The sequence below is a fragment of the Enhydra lutris genome, unplaced genomic scaffold, assembly GCF_002288905.1.
Source record: "Enhydra lutris kenyoni isolate GAN:26980312 unplaced genomic scaffold, ASM228890v2 scaffoldscaffold37, whole genome shotgun sequence".
In the NCBI taxonomy this organism is placed as follows: domain Eukaryota; kingdom Metazoa; phylum Chordata; class Mammalia; order Carnivora; family Mustelidae; genus Enhydra; species Enhydra lutris.
In genome coordinates this window covers 13,956,053-13,976,308 of record NW_019154121.1, presented here as the reverse complement: position 1 = coordinate 13,976,308, position 20,256 = coordinate 13,956,053, and the positions used below count along the sequence as shown (strand labels likewise).

General features: G+C 39.6%; 1 protein-coding gene across 2 annotated transcripts in view; it reads left to right on the top strand.

Moving 5' to 3' along the window:
* The window catches only part of LOC111154497 (coiled-coil domain containing 81), a 41,603-nt gene that overhangs the window by 16,947 nt on the left and 4,400 nt on the right, over positions 1-20,256 (top strand). For both annotated transcript variants that reach the window (XM_022514122.1, XM_022514121.1), the window contains 8 exons: positions 2,194-2,315; positions 5,579-5,702; positions 8,688-8,775; positions 9,206-9,352; positions 10,199-10,303; positions 12,683-12,855; positions 14,079-14,157; positions 14,391-14,611. In XM_022514122.1, the coding sequence (XP_022369830.1) occupies positions 2,194-2,315; positions 5,579-5,702; positions 8,688-8,775; positions 9,206-9,352; positions 10,199-10,303; positions 12,683-12,855; positions 14,079-14,157; positions 14,391-14,611 (1,059 nt within the window). The remainder of the gene's footprint in view (positions 1-2,193; positions 2,316-5,578; positions 5,703-8,687; positions 8,776-9,205; positions 9,353-10,198; positions 10,304-12,682; positions 12,856-14,078; positions 14,158-14,390; positions 14,612-20,256) is intronic.

The window sequence follows — 20,256 nt, the reverse complement described above, 5'->3', positions numbered from 1 at the left end:
TTCTCACCTTTTCTAGCTCATGCTGCTTTCAGTGTTCTCTCTTTCTCTCTCAGTGCTCCAGCAAAGAAGAATTTTATGCATACTTTCCATAGCTAAGATAGAAAACAATGCACAGACTATTCCTTTTTTATATTATTTTTTTTCCTGAGGTTTCAATAATTCTAAACACCACTTGGTGCTCATCACGACAACTATACTCTTAATCTTCTTTATCTCACCACTCCCCCATCCACCTCCCCTCTGGAAACCACCAGTTTATTCTCTGTATTTAAGAATCTGCTTTTTTTTTTTTTTTTTTTTTTTTTTTGGTCTCTTATTTTCTTTGTTTGTTTGTGGAACTCCTAAGTTCCACATATGAGTGGAATGATATGGTATTTGTCTTTCTCTGTCTGACTTATTTTACTTTGTATTATACCTTCTAGGTCCATATGGACTATTCATTTTTTAAACTACTTGTAGTTCCCTGGAAATTCGGATACTACCTCCCATCACCTTTAGTCCCTGCAATATAAGTGCAATTCTTCTCATCTGCGGCGCTTTCTTCTACCTCCTATCACTTCCTCTGACCTAGCTTCCTCTTTCTGCAGTGTAGCCCACCTCTTGTCTACACTCTGATTTTTACCCCTCAAGCTGTTAGAGAGACAGGTAGAATAAAGGAACAACTTTATCTTAAGAGTGCCGTGGGCATTACTGATGACTGCTGCTGACATGATTATAATAATGATAATGATAGTAATAATAATAGTTGTCATCAACGGAACACTTTCTACTGCAGATGTCAGCCACTGTTAAGCATTTTTTCAGTATTATTGTACTGAACCTTCACTACAGCTATGTAGGGTACATATTATAATTTTATCCATTTTATAGAGGTACAAAATTAATTGTAATTTTAATTCTTTTTCCCCCCATCCTTTTAACAAGTGAAACAACATGGTACAGTATTGAGAACACTGGAACAGGGGTCAGGAGGCGGCTTTTATTTCCAGTGAGTGGCTCTCACTCACTCATTGCATGCCCTTAATCATGTTCTTCATCTTTATTGCTGCCCAACTGACTACTGTGCATTTCAGGTGGAGAAAGTTTGGGGAATAACAACCAGCTTTTCAGAGTGTTATTTTCTCATGGTTTTTGAGTGTGTGACATTCTCTTATATTTGTTGGATTGCTGATGAAAGGACTATATGACATATACCTCAGTAAAACCAGTGTGAGGGCCAGAATAAGCATTAGAGAAGAGTTAGTCCAACCCCTTCATCTTGTAGATGAAATGGCCAAACAACTGACTATCCAAGTCAGAAATAAAACTATGGCTCCTCACTGCTGCATCGTCCTTTCCATTGCATCATGTTGCCTTACTCATTAAAAAGAAATCAATGAATTCAAATAATTTTATTTTGATTGTATTTGGGAAGGCAAATCTGGCTGCCCTGCTAGGACATATTTTGGCTTAAGCACTCCAAGAAGGAAATAACTGAATTAATTCAAGACCAGAGACTGACAGGCTCTCCTTTTAATTACAGAGCCTAGATATGGACATGAGGACTCAAATAATCAAAACAGTTATAGATGTTGTATTTATGTGAAGTTTGGCCCCTCAGTCTACTGGAAGTACCACCTCTCCACCATTCTCCTCTCTCTTGCTTGCCACTCTAACCCAGAACTCCAAACTTGAGACCACAGAGAATCTACAATTACACACACCAACTAACAAACCCATTCCCCCACTGTGTCTTTGTAAGTCCCTCACTTTTGCCTGGGGAAGGGGTGGAGATGTGGGGAGGAGAAAGAAAGAGGAGAGAAATGGTTATTTCCAGACATACTCTGCCTACAGACTATGAATCTGCCCTCAAGCCATCCAACAGCCACCTTTCACTGTATCACTCCTAATGGCATCTCGGTATAGAACTAGAAAAGACAGACAAATTTAAACTGAAACTAAACCCAAAAGCTTAAATCCCACAATTTATCTGTATAAGAGCTGCTTTTGAGCCCCCCGTGTTGAGGGGGAAGGTCTTGGTCAGCTCTCAGACTTAGACTCAAAGAGAGCCTCAGCAATTCAAAGCACTTGCCCCCTTGAGGGAATTGGGCTTACTTCAGAATCAGAGAGCTAGCTGGCTTGCTTCTCAGGATTGAAAGTTCACATGGTCACCTATTCGGGTCCAGTGCAGTAAACATTGTGGCTTATTTCTAGGATTGAGCTCAAGGAGATGGAGAACAAACCACCTATGGAGACCATTGTAGAAGGAGGTAGAAAGAATAGACAAAGGAAGTGCAAATTAAAAGACCAGCCAGACAAAGAAGAAGGCATCAGAGGTAGGCCAATGATTCTGGGCATCATCTGTCATGCTTTATTGCTTATGGGTCCAGCCATATTTCTTAGTGACTTCTGTGCCCCAATAAAATTAGATTCATGAATAATCACTGTATTCTTCTTTCTAACAAATACATTCTTTATTTAGATCATGGTTTTTAAAGTTATTTATTTATTTATTTATTTATTTATTTTTAAAGATTTTATTTATTTATTTGACAGACAGAGACCACAAGTAGGCAGAGAGGCAGAGAGAGAGGGGAAAGCAGGCTTCTTGCTGAGCAGAGAGCCCGATGCGGGGCTCAATCCCAGGACCCTGAGATCATGACCTGAGCCGAAGGCAGAGGCTTAACCCACTGAGCCACCCAGGCACCCCAAAGTTATTTATTTTTATTAGATAAATCCTATAATCTCTTTCATAAACATCTGAGGAAAAACTACCTATGTTTATATGATTTCTAAAAACTTATATTTCTTTATTCTAAAGATATAAGAAAGTTCTAGAACAACATTACAAAAATTATATAAATGTAATTGTATAATGTAGCATTTATGGTAAACATCTAAATATTTCTTAATCCAAAAGAAAGTAAATTGGCTATGGCTAATAATTACAGAATATCTGCTAAATACTATGACCATGCTGATATTTTATATATGTTAATTAAATCTCATAAAGCCTCAGGATTTTTTCAAGTAGAATTCTTTTTTTCATGGTAGCCAGACAAGGTTTATTTTAGCAATGTAGAGATTGTCTGGCATTAGGAAATGTATTTAAATTATACAGTTCATCAATAAGAAAAGTAAATCACCCAAATCTAGATTCTGAAAAGCATTTGATAGAATTCCACATCTGGGGCGCCTGGGTGGCTAAGTGGGTTAAGCCTCTGCCTTCGGCTCAGGTCATGATCTCAGGGTCCTGGGATCGAGCCCCGCATGGGGCTCTCTGCTCAGCGGGGAGCCTGCTTCCTCCTCTCTCTCTTTGCCTGCCTCTCTGCCTACTTGTGATCTCTGTCTGTCAAATAAATAAATAAAATCTTTAAAAAAAAAAAAAAAACTTCAGAAAAAAAAAAAGAATTCTACATCTGTTTCTGTTTTTTTTTTAACTTTTAAAATTATAGAAAGAGTAGGATAATTTCTTTTTTAAAAATACTATTATTTAAAACTTTTTAAATTATTAATATATAATGTATTATTTGTTTCATGGGTACAGGTCTGTGATTCCTCAGTCTTACACAATTCACAGTGCTCACCACAACACATACCCTCCCCAGTGGACATCACCCTGCCACCCCATCCTTCCCACCTCCCTCCATTCCATTTAACAAATATCTTCTATTCCTGGAATCTTATATCTCATCTTGACCATTTTTGACCCTCAGGCTTTTAGACTATGATCTCTTTGTTGGTTCTCATTACTTAAAGAGGCCAAAACTCAGATGTCTATGGGGTCCAGGCAGATAATAAATGCATGAAGTGTGTTCTATGTAACATGATAGGGTGATACGTTAGCATAAATAATAATTTTATAAAAAGTAGATAATTTTATAAAAAATAGAGAATGATAATTTTGCATCTTTGATATTTGGCTTAATAGAAGATAGGTGGATTTTTATATCTATGTCTTTACCTAATCTGTTATGATGTGTTGTTTGGTTGAAGCATATGAAGAAAGTCCTAGGACTTCAAAGACTTTTTGAAAGGGTCCTAGAGATCCTTAGGGGTTTCCGTACTACTCTCAGAAGACTTCCTCTGGAGAACTGTTGCTCTGTGGGCAACACACTAATTGACACTGAAGCAAAAAATGCTGATTGGGCCAAACAAATCATATTAGTGGGTGAACACTGGTTTCTGGTTCTTAGTTTTGCAATGTGAGGTCTAAGTGATTACATGTAAACTTTTAGCCTAATATTCCCATGATTTTGTGTTTTTAGCCTCACCTGTCACTGTTCCCCATAAACTTCTTCTCTGAGCAAAACTGTCCATATTCTTCTAACATGTCTTGCCCTTCCCTGCCTTCATGCTTTTGCTTATGCTTTTTCTCCTGACTACAATGTCCTTTCTTTTCTTACAGTCTCTCCCAATCCTCCTCACCTCTCAGCATCCTTTTTACATCTCACTTCTCTCATCACTAGACTCTGAAATGTCTTCTATCTTCTCTGAACATGGCAGACCCTTGAAGATGGCACCATCATTTAGGATTTAGACATTTTTTTTCATCATTGTCCTGAGTTGTTGTTTATGCAATGTATGTAAAGAACTTAGCATTGTTGACACGTAATAAGATCTCAACAAATGAGAGCTCTTATGTTTTTTCTTTTTCTCTTATTTTTCTACCCAGCTATTGATCTCCCCCTGTTTAATGAGCGTGTTATATCCAGATGAACCCATCATGTGTTGAAACTATCATATTAATACACATAATCTACTGAATAGTATAGCTAGCCTATCTTAAATGTGCCATCTAGCCTACATTAGCCTACAGTTGGGCAAAATCATCCAACACAAAGCCTATTTTATAAAGTATTGAATATCTTGTGTGATTTATGGACCACTGAAAGTGAAAAACAGACTGGTTATCTGGGTACAGAATAGTTGTACATGCCCTGCTTGCTTGCTCCTGTTACTGTGTGGCTGACTGGCAGTTGTATCTTGCTGCTCTGCCCAGCATCCCAAGGGAGTACTCTGCCACGTATCCCTAGATATGTGAAGATCACACTTCAAAATTTGAAGTATAATTTCTGTTGGATGCATATCGCTTTTGCACCAACATAAAGTCAAAAATTCACAAGTCAAACCATTTTTTTTTAAAGGTTTTATTTATTTATTTGACAGAGACAGCAGGAGATGGAACCCACGCAGCGGGAGTGGGAGAGGGAGAAGCAGGCTTCCCGCTGAGCAGGGAGCCTGATGCAGGGCTCGATGCAGGGCTTGACTGGGATCATGATCCTAGCCGAAGGCAGACGCTTAACGACTGAGCCACCCAGGCGCCCCAAGTAGAACCATCATTAAGGGAACTAAAGATCTTTAAGGGCAAAGACTTGCCTCTTTGCATTTTCTTAAGTGACCAGCCAGCTTCGCACATAAGAAGTACACAGCAAAAATATTTGTTTTAACTACACTAGGGCAAGGGATAATAATTTAAGATAAGAAATGTTTCTTATATAAAAATTTTTCCTAGTAAAATAATGAGTTTTAAAAATCAGTTAGGTATAAAACCACCCATTTAAGTTTGGAAGGAAACTTGGTTTCATTCATTCTACAGAGATCTTATCACCCAAGAGACTTCGGGATAAACAAGCCATATCCCCTCCCAAAATGACAAGTGCCACCTTGCTGAACAAGTTAGAGCGTAATGGGAGTGGCGGGAAGATTATGAACCCTGAAAGGTAATGCATTGGTATTTTACCTGTTTTATGTTACTAGATGTATTTTTGAGTTCTATCTTGATGCAGGGCATTAAAGTAAATGTCCATTAATTCCTTCATCCAGGATTCTTGAGTACATTCTACCTGTTAGGTGATTAAGATAATAGATACAGTCAGGGCTTACCACCCAGTGGGGAACCCAGACATACATAGAATAATTAGTTGATTCAGTAGGATACTTGGAAACAGCACAGAGGAGGGAACATCTAAATCTCTTTGTGGATTTATGAATACTTCCCTTTTCTTTTTCTTTCTTTCTTTTTTTTTAAAGATTTTATTTATTTATTTGTTAGAGAGAGAGAGAGTGAGAGAGCCAAGAGAGAGAGTGAGAGAGCTCATGAGCAGGGGGAGCAGAGGGAGAGGAAGAAGCAGACTCCCCACTGAGCAGGGAGCTCGATGTCGGGCTCGATTCCAGGACCCTGGGATCGTAACCTGAGTTGAAGGGAGATGCTTAACGGACAGAGCCACCCAGGCTTCCCCTCGTTGTTTCCTGTGCTTGGATATTACAATATGACACAGTTTCATATTTAGATAAAATTGGAAAGCAGCTTTGCTAAACATGGTTGGCACTTAATAAATGTTCTTTGAATCAATGGATGTATTACAAATCATCATGGCCATGTCTTCTAACAATTTTACATCAAAAGATTTCTATATTTTTTTCCTCTTTGAGGAGGACACTTTTTAAGACCTCCAATCAGTCAACTGTATGCAAGTATTTATTGAGCATCTACTATGTACCTTGCACTGTGCTGTCAACTTTGAATTTATTAATGTGTCACAATGTATCAGCTATCATATGTATGATTTATGCACTTTCTTGGATACTAAGGTCATGTTCAAAACATTAGGCACACTTTTTTTTTTAAGATTTTGTTTATTTATTTGACAGAGATCACAAGTAGGCAGAGAGGTAGGCAAAGAGAGAGAGGGGGAAGCAGGCTCCCGGCTGAGCAGAGAGCCCAATGCAGGGCTCCATCCCAGGACCGTGAGATCATGATCTGAGCTGAAGGTTGAGGCTTAACCCACTGAGCCACCCAGGCACCCCAGCACACTTGTTTTAAATAATCTCACTGTTATGAAAGAAAATTGAGAAGTAAATGTCTTGTTCTTTGGAATTTAGTTCAATCCAACAGACACTGAGCACCACTGCATGCCCAACATTATTCTAGATACTGAAGATACAGAGCCATACAACATATAAAAGACCATATAAACTTGCCTTCATAAAAGAGTCTTTTAGGGAGACTGATGCTGAAGAAGTAATACTCATGACAAAGACAACAGAAGAAAGTACAGAAGCTGCAAAGAGGAGGGAGTAATTAATTGTTAGGGATTATTAATGAAGGCTTCCTATTGGTGTGGACCAAAAAATGATTTTTGTGCTGATCATTAAAGTAATATCTGTTTATCACAGAAATTTTTAAAAAATGAGAAAAGCAAAAGATACAAAAAATCAGTCATAACCCCATAAGTAGATGAAACTTTCTGCTAATATCGTGGTATATATTCTTCATTTTAATGCATATACAATATATACATATATTTATAGTTGAAACCTGTACACATTTTAAGTACAACTGAGATCGTATCATGAAGCTTTGTTTACCACAATAAGTGGTAAACATTTCCCCATGGCTTTAAATATCTCAGGATATAAACAAATAATTGCATATCATTTCAGTGATTTAACCTTTTGTTTGACCAGTCTGCTTTTGTATATTCAGATGATATTTAGTTTTTTAAATATTATAAATAATATTGGGATAATATAACTACACAGAAGTCTCTGCTCACATTTGAATATCCTATAGGATTAAAAAATTTAACAAAAGTTTTGAGATAAGAGATGAGCCCATTTTTCATGTCTTTCATACATGTTAGCAATTATTTTTAGGAAGGTTGTATCAAATTATCTTCCCAGGAGCAGGAAAATGAGGGAGGGCTATCTTCTCCATAGTTTTGTTAATCCTGGACATTGTTCCCTCCAATGGATTCCTACTCTTACCCAGGTTCAAGATCCTGCCTGATCTCTGATCTCCCTCCTACTTTTTTTTTTTTTTTAAGATTTTATTTATTTGACAGAGATCACAAGTAGGCAGAGAGGCAGGCAGAGAGAGAGAGAGAGAGAGAGGAGGGAGCAGGGTCCCTGCAGAGCAGAGAGCCCAATGTGGGGCTCGATCCCAGGACCCTGGGATCATGACCTGAGCCGAAGGCAGAGGCTTTAACCCACTGAGCCACCCAGGCGCCCCCCCTCCTACTTTTTGTCTACGGTCTCATCTCCCTCTGGCCACATTGAGCACAGGCACACTCTCACACCAAGGACTTTGCACTCATTCACTCTGCCTGGAATACTTTTTTCCATTGGGTATCTGATTATTTTTACTCCCTCACCTTATTCAAATGTCATCTTGGTGGAGCATCCCTGGGGATTCTGCTTATGGTTTAATACATTCTGTCCCTCCAGCACTGCAAGGCATTTATCACCATCATACATACTATTGAATTCCTTCATTCATCTTATTTATCAACTGGCCATCAGTTCCTATCAGAATGTCAATTCCATTAGGCCCAGGATTTCTCTTTCTTTCTTTTTTCCTATGTTTTGTTGTTCACTACACCTCCCATGCCTAAAACAGTGCATATAATAAGCACAATTCATTTTATAGAATGAATAAATTTTATCCCAGTTTCACAGAATTGGTAACTGAGGCTTTGCAAGATGACTCAGCCTGCCTAATGGCATCAGCTTATAAGCAAAAAAGCGGGATTCAAACCCAAGTTTATTTGCTATGAAGCATGGGTTCTTAACCTCTATGCATAGAGGTTCTCTGCAAAAAAAAAAAAAGTATTTTTATTTCTTTTATATTTATACTTGCCTCTAGAATTATCATTGCTCATGTCAGACTGTTTTAAACATTAATTAGTGTCGCACTGTTTTTATAGTTTGTCATCTCCAGGTTGTTTGAAAAGTGAAATGAAGCCTAAACTTTCTCCAGTCCCCACCTGCCAGGATCATAATAAGGCAGGACAGGTACAGTGTTTTCAAACCAACAAAAAAAATCCAATCAGAATCTTCCTCTGACTTCTGTTTCTAAATGAGAGTTATGGGAATTACTCTTTTTTTCAATGTATGGATTTGGCTCATGTACTCAGTCCCAAATTGGACTTTAGTAAATCTTTCTACTAGTCAAAATCTGCTAGGGTTAACAGAAGTAGGGTTGGGATATCTCTTTCTAATTTTGCGTTGCTATAAATGCTTCCGATCAAATGAGAGTTCAGTATATCCTCTTGGGTATTTTGGGAGCCCACTCTACAAATCTCATTTTACTAATTGTCATTAATACATCTTTTTATGAAGTATGTTGCTTGACATACTCAATCTTTGGAGAGCTTATGAAGGGATTGTGAAGGCAAAAAAGTAAAAGGCAAGAATTAATATGTCTTCAAACCTGGTATTGTAGGAGATGTGTTATGTGTGTTTGCAACGAGCACAGCGCAATTCCCCATTGTGCTACAGTGAGGAAAGGAAGAGGAGAGAGATAGAAGATGAGCGACTCATTCAGCAGTATCAAATCCTGAAGGATCAAGAGGCTCTCTTAAAACAGCAGGTAGTTCAACACCTTGATTAAAGAGTGCTTAACATGGGACAGTAGAACATGATTATAAAGTGCCATTTAAAATGCTCCATTAGGTGCTTGGGTGGCTCAGTTGGTTGGGTGTCTGACTCTTGATTTCTGCTCAGAGCTTGATCTCAGGGTTGTGAGTTCAAGCCCCATATTGGGCTCCGAGCTGGGCATAGAGCCTACTTAAAAACAAACAAACAAACAAACAAACAAACAAAATCCCCCAAAACCAACTTAAATATGTCTGTTCTGTAACATATTTGATCATTTACTTACTGCGGGATTAAAACGTAGGTTGTATCCAAGTTTTCACTAATAATGAGCAACACTGGGATGAACACCCAAGCAACTGAATGTTTGCATCTGTTGCTGATTTCTCCCTCTCCCCCACCCCCAAGGATTGAATTTTAAAAGTAGAATTCCTGGATTGATATGGTTTAAATTGTGATTTCTAATAAGACATAATCAAGGCTTTTCCCTTCAAAATCATGGCCTACCTAAGCAAGGAAAGAGAGAATGGCATGTTCACATTTGCACTATCCAGATTTCTGAGGTCTCCAATTGACCCTACTGCTTCTTCTTGCATTTGTGATATCAGGTAACTACTTATGAAATCTTCCATTCCCTCTTATGATTCCCATAGAGGTGATGCCTAAAGCTCCAAAACAGGAAATAAAAAAATCTTCCCCAACCTACTTTTATAGATCTAAGAAGACATCAGAAAGTGCCATTGCCTCCAAAAGGCAAGTTTCTACCTTGGTTAGATAATTATAATGTAATAGAATTAAAATTTTAAAGGCTCTATGTCAATATGTGATTTTTTTCTCAAAGATGAGAAGTCTGGCTAATAGAGAACAAAATCAGAAAAATGCTGCCTACAACCTTGGAGTTGCTGAAGCTATAAGAGTCCACAAGAATGAGAAACCTGAATTTTATGTGAGTGTTTGCAAAATTTCTGTTGCCAATGCCTGCTCCATCCGGGAGTGTTTGGATCCATTCTCTGTGCTGTAGGCTGTACCATTGTGTAGGTGGCCGAGGTGAAAGGTGGGTTGTGCAAGTTTGTAGCCTTGCTCTGGGTCAGGAGTTGTCCAGCGTCTGTGTCCAGACTCTTCACATCTGCAGTACAGTCTCTGTTCGATACTATGGTACTTTTTAATGATAGTAATTCTCAGCTAGGCCCTGGGACGGGTGGTGGGGGGCAGTGTACTACAGTAATGCCCCAGGAGCCGTGGATCTGGAGAGCCAGTATGACCTGGGAGCTTGCTGGAAATGCAGAGTTGAGGGACCCCATCCCTCCAGAGTGGGACTCTACATTTGAATAAGATCCTCCTGAGATTTGTAGGTGCAAGTTAAGTTTGAACAACCCAGCTCTTCTGTGGAGGTGAGCTACCTGCCTCACCACTGATTTAATATTATCAATAACTGTGCACATACCTTTATTTTGCTGAATCTTTCTCCCTTCACACCACTGTCTAGGTGGTCTGACACACGGGACATAACTCTGATAAAATACCTTTTCTTTATTCATCACCCAACATTTATTGGACTCCTATGTGCTGGCCACCGTGCTCATGGCTAGGAATACAAAGAGGAATAAGACAAGGTCCCTCCTGGAAGAGGTCTCAGGTTACTGGAGGAGACAGGTTTGAAGTGCTAAGAGTGTGGTATCATAAATGCTGTGATAAATCTTTGAACAGGGCAGCATGTGAGCAAAGAGTCACTTGACCCAGACCAGAGATGTGCGGGGACTTCCTTGTATAAAGGAGTTGGGTAAAGGAGGGGATGGTGGAAGAACCTTCCAGGGAGGGACAGCAGGGAGGGAGGAAGAAGACATGATACTTTTGAGATTCAAGCCTGATACTTTTCTCTTCTTACATATAAGTTCCAAATTACGGTTATTGCTGCCTACTTTGTGTATCCTCTTTGATGTATCTGCAGACATCTTAAAAAGACCAAAACAGAATTTATTTACTTATTTATTTTTAAAATATTTTAAAATTTAGATTCAATTAATTAACATATAATGTATTATTGGTTTCAGAGGTACAGGCTTGTAATTCATCAGACTTATATAAAGCCCAGTGCTCATTACATCACATGCCCTCCTTAATGTCCACCACCCAGTTACCCCATCCCTCCACGCTCCTCCCCAAATCAGAACTTTTGATCCCTCTCCTCACCTGTCCTTCTCTTTGCCTCCCCATTTCAGTAAGTGGCATCACCTGGCAGACAGTTGCACAAAGCCCAAACCAAGGAGTGATCCCAGATTGCTGCTCCCCTGTCTCCTCCATCTAGCCATCCTCAAGCACAGTTGCCTTTACTGCCCAAATGTATCTCATCTCTTCACACCCTTCATCTCCAGGGTTACCAGTGTATCCTAGTACAAGCCACATTATAAGGCTCAGTTTCTGAAACACTTCCCTTCTTCCACTTTACAATCTATTCTCCACACTGCAGTCAAGTGATCTTTTAAAACTTAACCCAAACATAACATTCTCCTGTTTAAAACCTCTAATGGTCTCCCGGTGATTTAAAACAAAATTTAAACTCTTTACCTTGACCTATCAGGTCCATATGGCCCTGCCTTCCTCTTTGAGCTCTCCTACTTCTTTTCTCTTGCTCACTGTGCTTCAGCCATGTAGACCTTCCTTCTGCTCATTAAACATGCCTAACTCATTTTCATCTTGTGCCTTTGCACTTGCTATTCTTTCTGTATGGGACACAGGTCGCCTGATATTTGCAGTGGAGGTGTTCAGCCAACTTTACTGAAAGGACTTCTCTAATACCCAACTGCTTTAGCCCTGTTCCCACCCACTTGCTATGATAAGGGCTTCCTAGCACTTAATCCCTACCTTAAACGATGATATATTGTTCACTTGTTCCCTATCTCCTGTACCGGAAGGCAGGCTCCATGCGCCAGGCTCTCTGTGGATCTCCGTCAGCGTCTAGAATGGCCAGGCCCAGAGCGGGTATTCAGTTCTCCCTCCTCCCACATCTGCTCAGTCCTTGCTCATGCTTTTGCTCTCACTCAGAACTCCTTCTTTCCACCTGTGTGTTGTGCGAGCTCGGGACCTCCTCCATGATACCCTGTTTCATTTCTCTCTCAGGTATGGGGTTTTGTCAGTTCTGCTCAGATTCGTCCTTGAGCACACTCCCATTGTTCTGTGGGTTGCCTCAACACTAGCTGGTCAGTGTGTCGAGGACTGGGCAAATACTGTAAATTAATAATTGACTTTAGTCTTCTGAATTACTACCTTTATTCTTTGTTGATTTTGGGTATTTTAGAGTAAATGCATTGCTTCTCCTTCTTTCCAGAAATCTTTCCTCTTTGATAAACGGCCACTCAGTCCTGAGATTAATGCTCTAAAACAAGAAGAATACTCCCAAAGTCTCCTGAAACAAATGGATAACAGACGGGAAAAAGAAATAAAGCAAAGACAAAACAGAGAGTTGATGGACCGCCTAGAACAAGTACAACTCACAGAGGAGTGAGTCTAGCTGACAGGCCCTGAAAAATGGGTTCAGAATTTTCCTGTGAAGCTTATTTCCATGTGGGATTGAATCAGCGTCGGTAGTTTCATTAGCATAGCTCAACCGACTGGGAAAACCAACCCAGCTAGCAGCCAGCTTGACATTTCTTTAGAAAAACGAAAAGGCTATCATTAGTATAATGACCATTAGAGGAAGGATTAGCAATCTGTAATTCGTGATAGAGGATCCTTTTGTACTGTGTTGTGATCGCTAATACTGGCAGGTGGAGGGAGGGACTTGTCTTGAACTAGCAGCACTCCCAGCTACTCGCCGCTGATCTCAAGGCAAGCTGGCGTTTTGTTGTAAGTAGGGGTGTCTCTACTTTTGGTGTACGTAGGGGTAGGGATGAAGTAGTAAGGGTAGGAGTGTGTGGGGGACGTAAGTGGGGTAGAACCAGGCATGTGTAAGAAATGCTTTCCCTCTGCTTGTACCCACAGCTCCTTGGTTGACATCATCTCTTTTTCAGCCCGAACTTGGGGGAATATTAGTCCCAATTACAAATTTTCAGAAATGAGAATCTGATTGGTCTTGCTTAGGTCACCTGAGGCCTGGGATAGGGTCAGAGTTGCCTAAGGGGGTCCTGTTTCTACAGCTGAGGTCAGGAGAGCAATTAAAGAGGTTACTGTAGTAGGGAAGAGACTCTTAAAGAGTAAACTGGTTTTTATGACGAAAGATTTACTTTTCTATAAAATGTATATGTTCCATTATACTCACTTTATGGATCATATGGGTTCCCTGTGGGTTGCCTGTAACAGAATCAAATTTATAACAGGAAAGATCACTTTTCTTAAAAAGGAATCATATGGTGAATCATTTTATAGAGTGAATAGACACTTCCTGCTTTCCTATCTAGGTTTTTGTTTTAAAGCATGGTGGGTGGAGGGCTACCTGTCCAGAGGTAGTGAGTTTGGACAAAATGGTCATTCCCCTGCTTACATCTGTCCTGTCTGTCCTATATTCAACACACTGTCCACTAGCCTTTGGATCTGTTATTAAAATGTTTAATAACTTTGGATCTGTTTCATTAAAATGAAAGCTCTGGGAGGAAATACCACTTTTTATATACCAGTCTCTCACTCCTGTTGATACTTAGGAAACAGGTTTTAGTGCTGTTAGTCTCTGTTACCAGAGACAGTAGTAACACACTGTGCACCCCGCTTCTCTCATTCCTAATTGCCAGACTCGCTGCACAAAGAGCCCAGTATATAAAAGATAAGATGGAAGAAACACAGTGTTACAAGAGAGCTTTGGATGCGCAGGTAAGGGGACAACTGTTATCTTAAAAATTATGCTGTGCTTCAGTAGCATTCTAAAAATCTATAAGAGCTCTCATGTGATGAGTAGCCTTATATGTTACCCATTTTGTGGTTTTGGAGGCCCTCGTTCCTTCCTCTGGGGGGGGGGGGTTGGTATTTTACTGTGCTACGGTGTTGTGTGTACGGTTTATTGCCTGGTAGAATTCTGGTCTGCACGATGTGTGTCCCTGTTTCAGATAAAGAACAAACCCCTGCAACTTCCCATGTTTGAGCCAGACTCTAGTGAGCCCATCTTTGGTAAGGATGAGGGTGAGCTGACGGTGGAAAAGCAAAAGCGAGAACAGAATTACATGAAGCACCAGCTGGAGGCCGCTGCCAGCCACAGGAGGAGAACCATCCTGCAGCAGCTGGTGGAACAGAAGCGGGATTTGCAGATGCTTCGGAGGACACAGAGAGAGTGAGAGAGCCCAGATCTTCCTCCCTCCCCCCACCTCCTCCTCTCCTGCTCCCCTTTCCATCTTGCTGTTCTTTCTCTCTCTCTCTTCCCCCTGCAACAGCAAGAAGCAAAAATAATAGTGAACACACTGAGGAGTGACTGTGTGCAAAATATTGTTCTAAGCTTATTAAATCCTTCATCTTGGTTTGTCCTTACAATTCACCCTATGAAGAAAAGTTATTGATTAGAAAACCCAACCAACCAGACCCGATCCTCCTCCTCCCTCCAGTTACCGCTCCATGTTTTTCCCTTCCTTTGCAGTACAGCTTCTTAAAAGAGTTGTCCAGATCAGCACGATCCATTGGAAATACAATGTGAGTGACAAACGTGCTGCTGTGCTCAACTAGACTCCGACCTGAAACTTGGGCTCTTTCTCAGCCTCCAATAAAGCCCCTTCCTTCAAAGAACTGTTGATGTAGTGAGCTGTACTTATGGCGGGCGAGGTGTGGTGAAGGTGGCAGGGTGGGCAAGGCAGGACTTGATGCCCTATCAGTGAAAATATATGAAAATTCAACCATCAGACACCCAGTTTCTTTTTTTTCTTTCCTTTTGATTTGATAAGTCCATACTTTCTACTATGCTCATCACAAGCGTAGCGACCATCTGTCCTGGTACATTGCTCTTAACGATGTCATTGACCCTATTCCTTATGCTGTGTCTTTTATTGCCTTATTCATTCCATAACTAGAAGCCTATATGTCCCACTCCCCTTCACCGATTTTGCCTGACCCTCCATGCCCCTCCCTTTTGGCAAGCTTCCAGTTTGTTCTCTGTTGAGTCTGCTTTTTGTTTGTTTATTCATATTTTTTACAGTCATATGGTATTTATCTTTCTCAGAAACCCTTTAGGTCCATCCATGTTGTCTCAAATGGCATGAATTTGTCCTTTTTAATAGCAGTGTAATATTCCATGGTGTGCATATGTGTGTGTGTGTGTGTGTGTGTGTGTGTGTGTGTATGGATGGATAGATAGACAGATAGATAGATAGACAGATAGATACCACATTTTTCCTACCCATTTGTCTATTGATGGATACTTAGGTTGCTTCCATATCTTGGCTACTGTAAACAATGCTGCAGTAAATGTAGGGGTACAGATATCTTTTTGCATTAGTGTTTTCATTTTCTTTGGGTAAATACCCAAAGGTAGAATTACTAGATCATATGGTAGTTCTATTTTTAATTTTTTGTGGAACCTCCATACTGTTTTCACAGTGCCTGCACAAATTTATATTCCTCCCAATACTCCATGAGGGTTCCTTTTTATCCACATCCTTGCCAACACTTGTTTCTTGTCATTTGATTTTAGTTATTCTAATTGGTATAAAGTGACAGCTCATTGTAGTTTTGATTTGCGTTTCTCTAATAATGAGTGGTGTTAAACTCTGCCATTTCCAAGCTGTATGACCTGGGCCAAAACACACATGAGGTCTTTGAGCCCTCTTTTCCTCACATGAAAATAAGGGATAATATACCTGTTGAACCTGCCCTACCTATCCCTACTGTGAGAAGAACGTGAGATTATGTATTCGAGGACATTTTTGGAAACTGCAGAGGTCTGAACAAATATGAACTGTGGTGTTGGTTATCTCTCTTGTTGAAGCTCTGGTCACAGACCACCCCCCCCCCTTTTCTGTATGGGTTAGATCCTTGTCTTCCATTTCTATATCCTTACATGGTATCCCAGATTCTCTCACTTATCTCTCTCTTTTTCTCTCTTTTTAGATTTTATTTATTTATTTGACAGAGAGATAGAGCCAGAGAGCGTAAGTGAGGGGCTGGGGGTGGGGGGATGGCAGAGAGAGGAGGAGAAGCAGGCAGAGCCCAATGCGGGGCTCGATCCAGGACTCTGGGATCATGACCTGAGCTGAAGGCAGACACTGAACCAGCTAAGCCAACCAGGGGCCCCTCTCTCTCAACTCTTTTCCAACTTCCCTGTCTCTCGTTCATCTCAAGATGTCATCTTAAAGCCTCCTGTGGCAAATAAAGGGTCACTTTCAGAGGGGATAATTTAGTCAGAGTGATCTAAACAGGCCTGTTAAAGTATTCTTTTTGTTTTTTCTTAAAGATTTTATTTATTTATTTGACAGACAGAGATCACAAGTAGGCAGAGAGGCAGGCAGAGAGAGAGGGAAGCAGGCTCCCCACCAAGCAGAGAGCCCTATCTGGGGCTTGATCCTAGGACCCTGAGATCATGACCTGAGCCAAAGGCACAGGCTTAACCCACTGAGCTACCCAGGTGCCTCTAAAGTATTCTTTTTCTTTAAACTTTTCTGCTTTTGTTTATAAAAAATAGAACAATTCATGTTCATTAAAATAAGTCAACTGGTAGAATAAAACAAGGTTAATAGTCTCCCCCAGCCTTCTATATTTTTTCCTACTCTTTACAAATATCTTCACACAATACCCACATATATATTTTCTTTCTACTTTTGTAAATGAAAATTTCCTTCTACTTTTGTAAATGAAAAGAACTATGAGATCGTATACATTACTCTGCAGCCCAACTTTTCTTTAACCTAATAATGCATCATTAATTTATAGTTAGGTCAGTACATAGAAGCAAAATTAATTCCTTTTTTATTGGCAGCATAACATCTATAACATGGATTAGTATAATTTAATCATAATAAAATTTGATTAATTTAATTATTGTAATTTAACTTTTACACTGTTGATGAAAATTCACTCGGCTTCCAGCTGGTTTGCTATTACAACTTTTGCATTAAACATTTTAAATATATATCTTTATATTGGTTCTTTTGTTTCTTTCTTTTGTTCTATTGGTTTCTTTTGTTCTTTTGTTTCTGTTGGATAAAATCCTAAAAGCGGAGCTGCTGGATCAAGCGTATGGCACATTTTAAATATTACCAGATACCAGCAGTTTGCTTTCTAAAAAGGTAAGGCGAGTTCCCTCCACCAGCAGTCTTGTGAGAATCCTTGTGGTCTCCCCTGTGGCTCATTTTCTCACTTGCTTGGCATCTAAATTAAGCTGACTTTTAAAATTCTGCTTTTACAAAGAATACAATAGTAGCTGAAAAGCATATGCAAAAATGCTCAACATCCCTAATCACTAAGGGAAAGAACATCACAACCACGGTGAGGTAGCTGCTCGTTAACAAATGATCTCCCACTCTGAAACGTGCACAGGTGAGCCTTCTTCGGCTGCCAGGTGCCCTCCTTTGTCCTGTTTGGAATAGACACCATTTAGCATTTAATTAGATTTTTGCCTCTATAAGGCAAGAAGTAGTTCATGTTTCCTTGACTATTTGCTTATCTGAACTGGAGAGACAGGGATTCTCCACTCCAGTGAATAAAGGCACCCAAGTAGGATGGCAAGATTGCAAATGTAGCTGTGGTTTGTATCACACAATTTAATAACTTGATTCCGATCACATGTCTATCCTGGAGTGCCAAGTCTATGGCAGCTGAATGAAGTAAGCAGTTAGCAAACTGTTCACTCTTCCCTTTGCAACTCATTCATGCAGAGGTAGGAAAACATCTTCTACTGTTTAAGATGTATATATCCCTGCAACGTAGATGGATGAGATGGCTATCTTTTCTGCCCCCGAGGGCTTTATGAAAAGGAAACATACATTTGCGAACAGTGTCATAAGGTTTCACAAGGGCAAAGATGAAATGTGCTCTCATTTATCTTGTATTAATACTGTGCTTTGATTCTTTGTGAAATGTCCAAATCAAGAATAATTATAGATTTTTCTTTTTCTTTTTCTTTTTTAAGATTTTATTTATTAGAGAGAGAGAGAGAGAGAGTACAAGCAGGGGGAGCAACAGGCAGAGAGAGAAGCAGGCTCCGCACTGAGCAAGGAGCCCAATGCGGGACTCAATATCAGGACCCCTGGGATCGTGACCTGAGCTAAAGGCAGATGCTTAACCGACTGAGCCACCAAGTGTCCCTAATTATAGATTTTTCTTATACCACATGCACTGTGAAACATTTAACAAGTACTTCTTTTAGACTATTCAAAAGATTAGAAAGGAAGAAAACTGTCTATTTACTGGTAGACAAAACCATTAAGATGCTATTATGTTGTAAAAGGGAAAGAGAAAGAAAACCAAAACCAAAACTAAACAAACAAAAGAAAGAAAACACAGAGAGAAAGATACTACTTCCTACCTGTTAGGATGGCTACTATCAAAAACCCAGAAAATAATAGGTGTTGGCGAGGATGTAGAGAAATAGAAACCCTGTGCTCTGTTGGTGGGAATGTAAAATGGTGCAGCCACTGTGGAAAACAACATGGCAGTTTGTCAAAAAATTAAAAATAGAATTACCATATGATTCACTAATTCCACTTCTATGTATATATCCAAAAGATTTGAGGCAGGATTTTTTTAAATTAAAGTTTTTATTTTATTTTTAAAATTTTCATTCCAGTGTTGTTAACATGCAGTGTTATATTAGTTTCAGGTGTACCATGTAGTAATTCAATGCCTCTGTGCATTACTCAGTGCTTATCAAGATAATCCCCTTTACCTACTTCACCCATCTCCCACCTCCCCGCCCTCTGGTAACCATCTGTTTGTTCTTTATAGCTAAGAGTCTGTTCTTTGTTTTTTTGTTTGTTTTGTTTTGGCTTGTCTCTCTTTTTTTGCTCCTTTGTTCATTTGTTTTCTTTTTTTTTTTTTTTAAGATTTATTTATTTATTTGACAGAGAGAGAAATCACAAGTAGGGAGAGAGGCAGATAGATGGGGAAGCAGGCTCCCTGCCGAGCAGAGAGCCCGACTCGATCCCAGGACCCTGAGACCATGACCTGAGCCAAAGGCAGAGGCCCAACCCACTGAGCCACCCACACACCCATTTGTTTTGTTTCTTAAATTCCACATATGAGTGAAATCATCTGGTATTTGTCTTTCTCTGACTGGCTTATTTTGCTTAGCATAATACTCTCTAGACCCATCCATGTTGTTGCAAATGGCATGATTTCATTCTTTTTTATGGCTGAATAATATCCATTGTGGGTGTGTGTATATATACACCTATATACACCACATCTTCTTTATCCATTCATCAATAGACACTTGGGGTGTTTTCATAATTGGCTATAGTAATAACATTGCAGTAAATACAGGGATGCATATATCCCTTCAAAGTAGTGTTGTTTTTTTCCCCCTTTTGGGTAAATACCCAGTAATGTGATTACTTGGATTGTAAGGTAGTTCTATTTTTAATTTTTTGAGGAACCTTCATATTGTTTTCCACAGTGGCTGTAACAGTTTGCATTCCCACCAATGATGCCCAAGGGTTCCTTTTTATCCACATCCTCGCCAGCATTTGTTGTTTCCTGTGTTTCTGATTTTAGCCATTCTGACAGGTGTGAGGTGAAACCTCATTGTGGTTTTTGAATTGCATTTCCCTGATGATGAGTGATACTGAGCATCTTTTCATGTCTGTTAGCCATCTGTAGGTCTTCTTTGGAGAAATGTCTGTTCATATCTTCTGCCCATTTTTTTACTTGGATATATATATATATATATATATATATATATATATATTTAGTGTTGAGTTATTTAAGTTCTTTATATATATTTTATTTTGATATAGTCCCAATAGTTTAGTTTTGCTTTTGTTTCCCTTGCCTCAG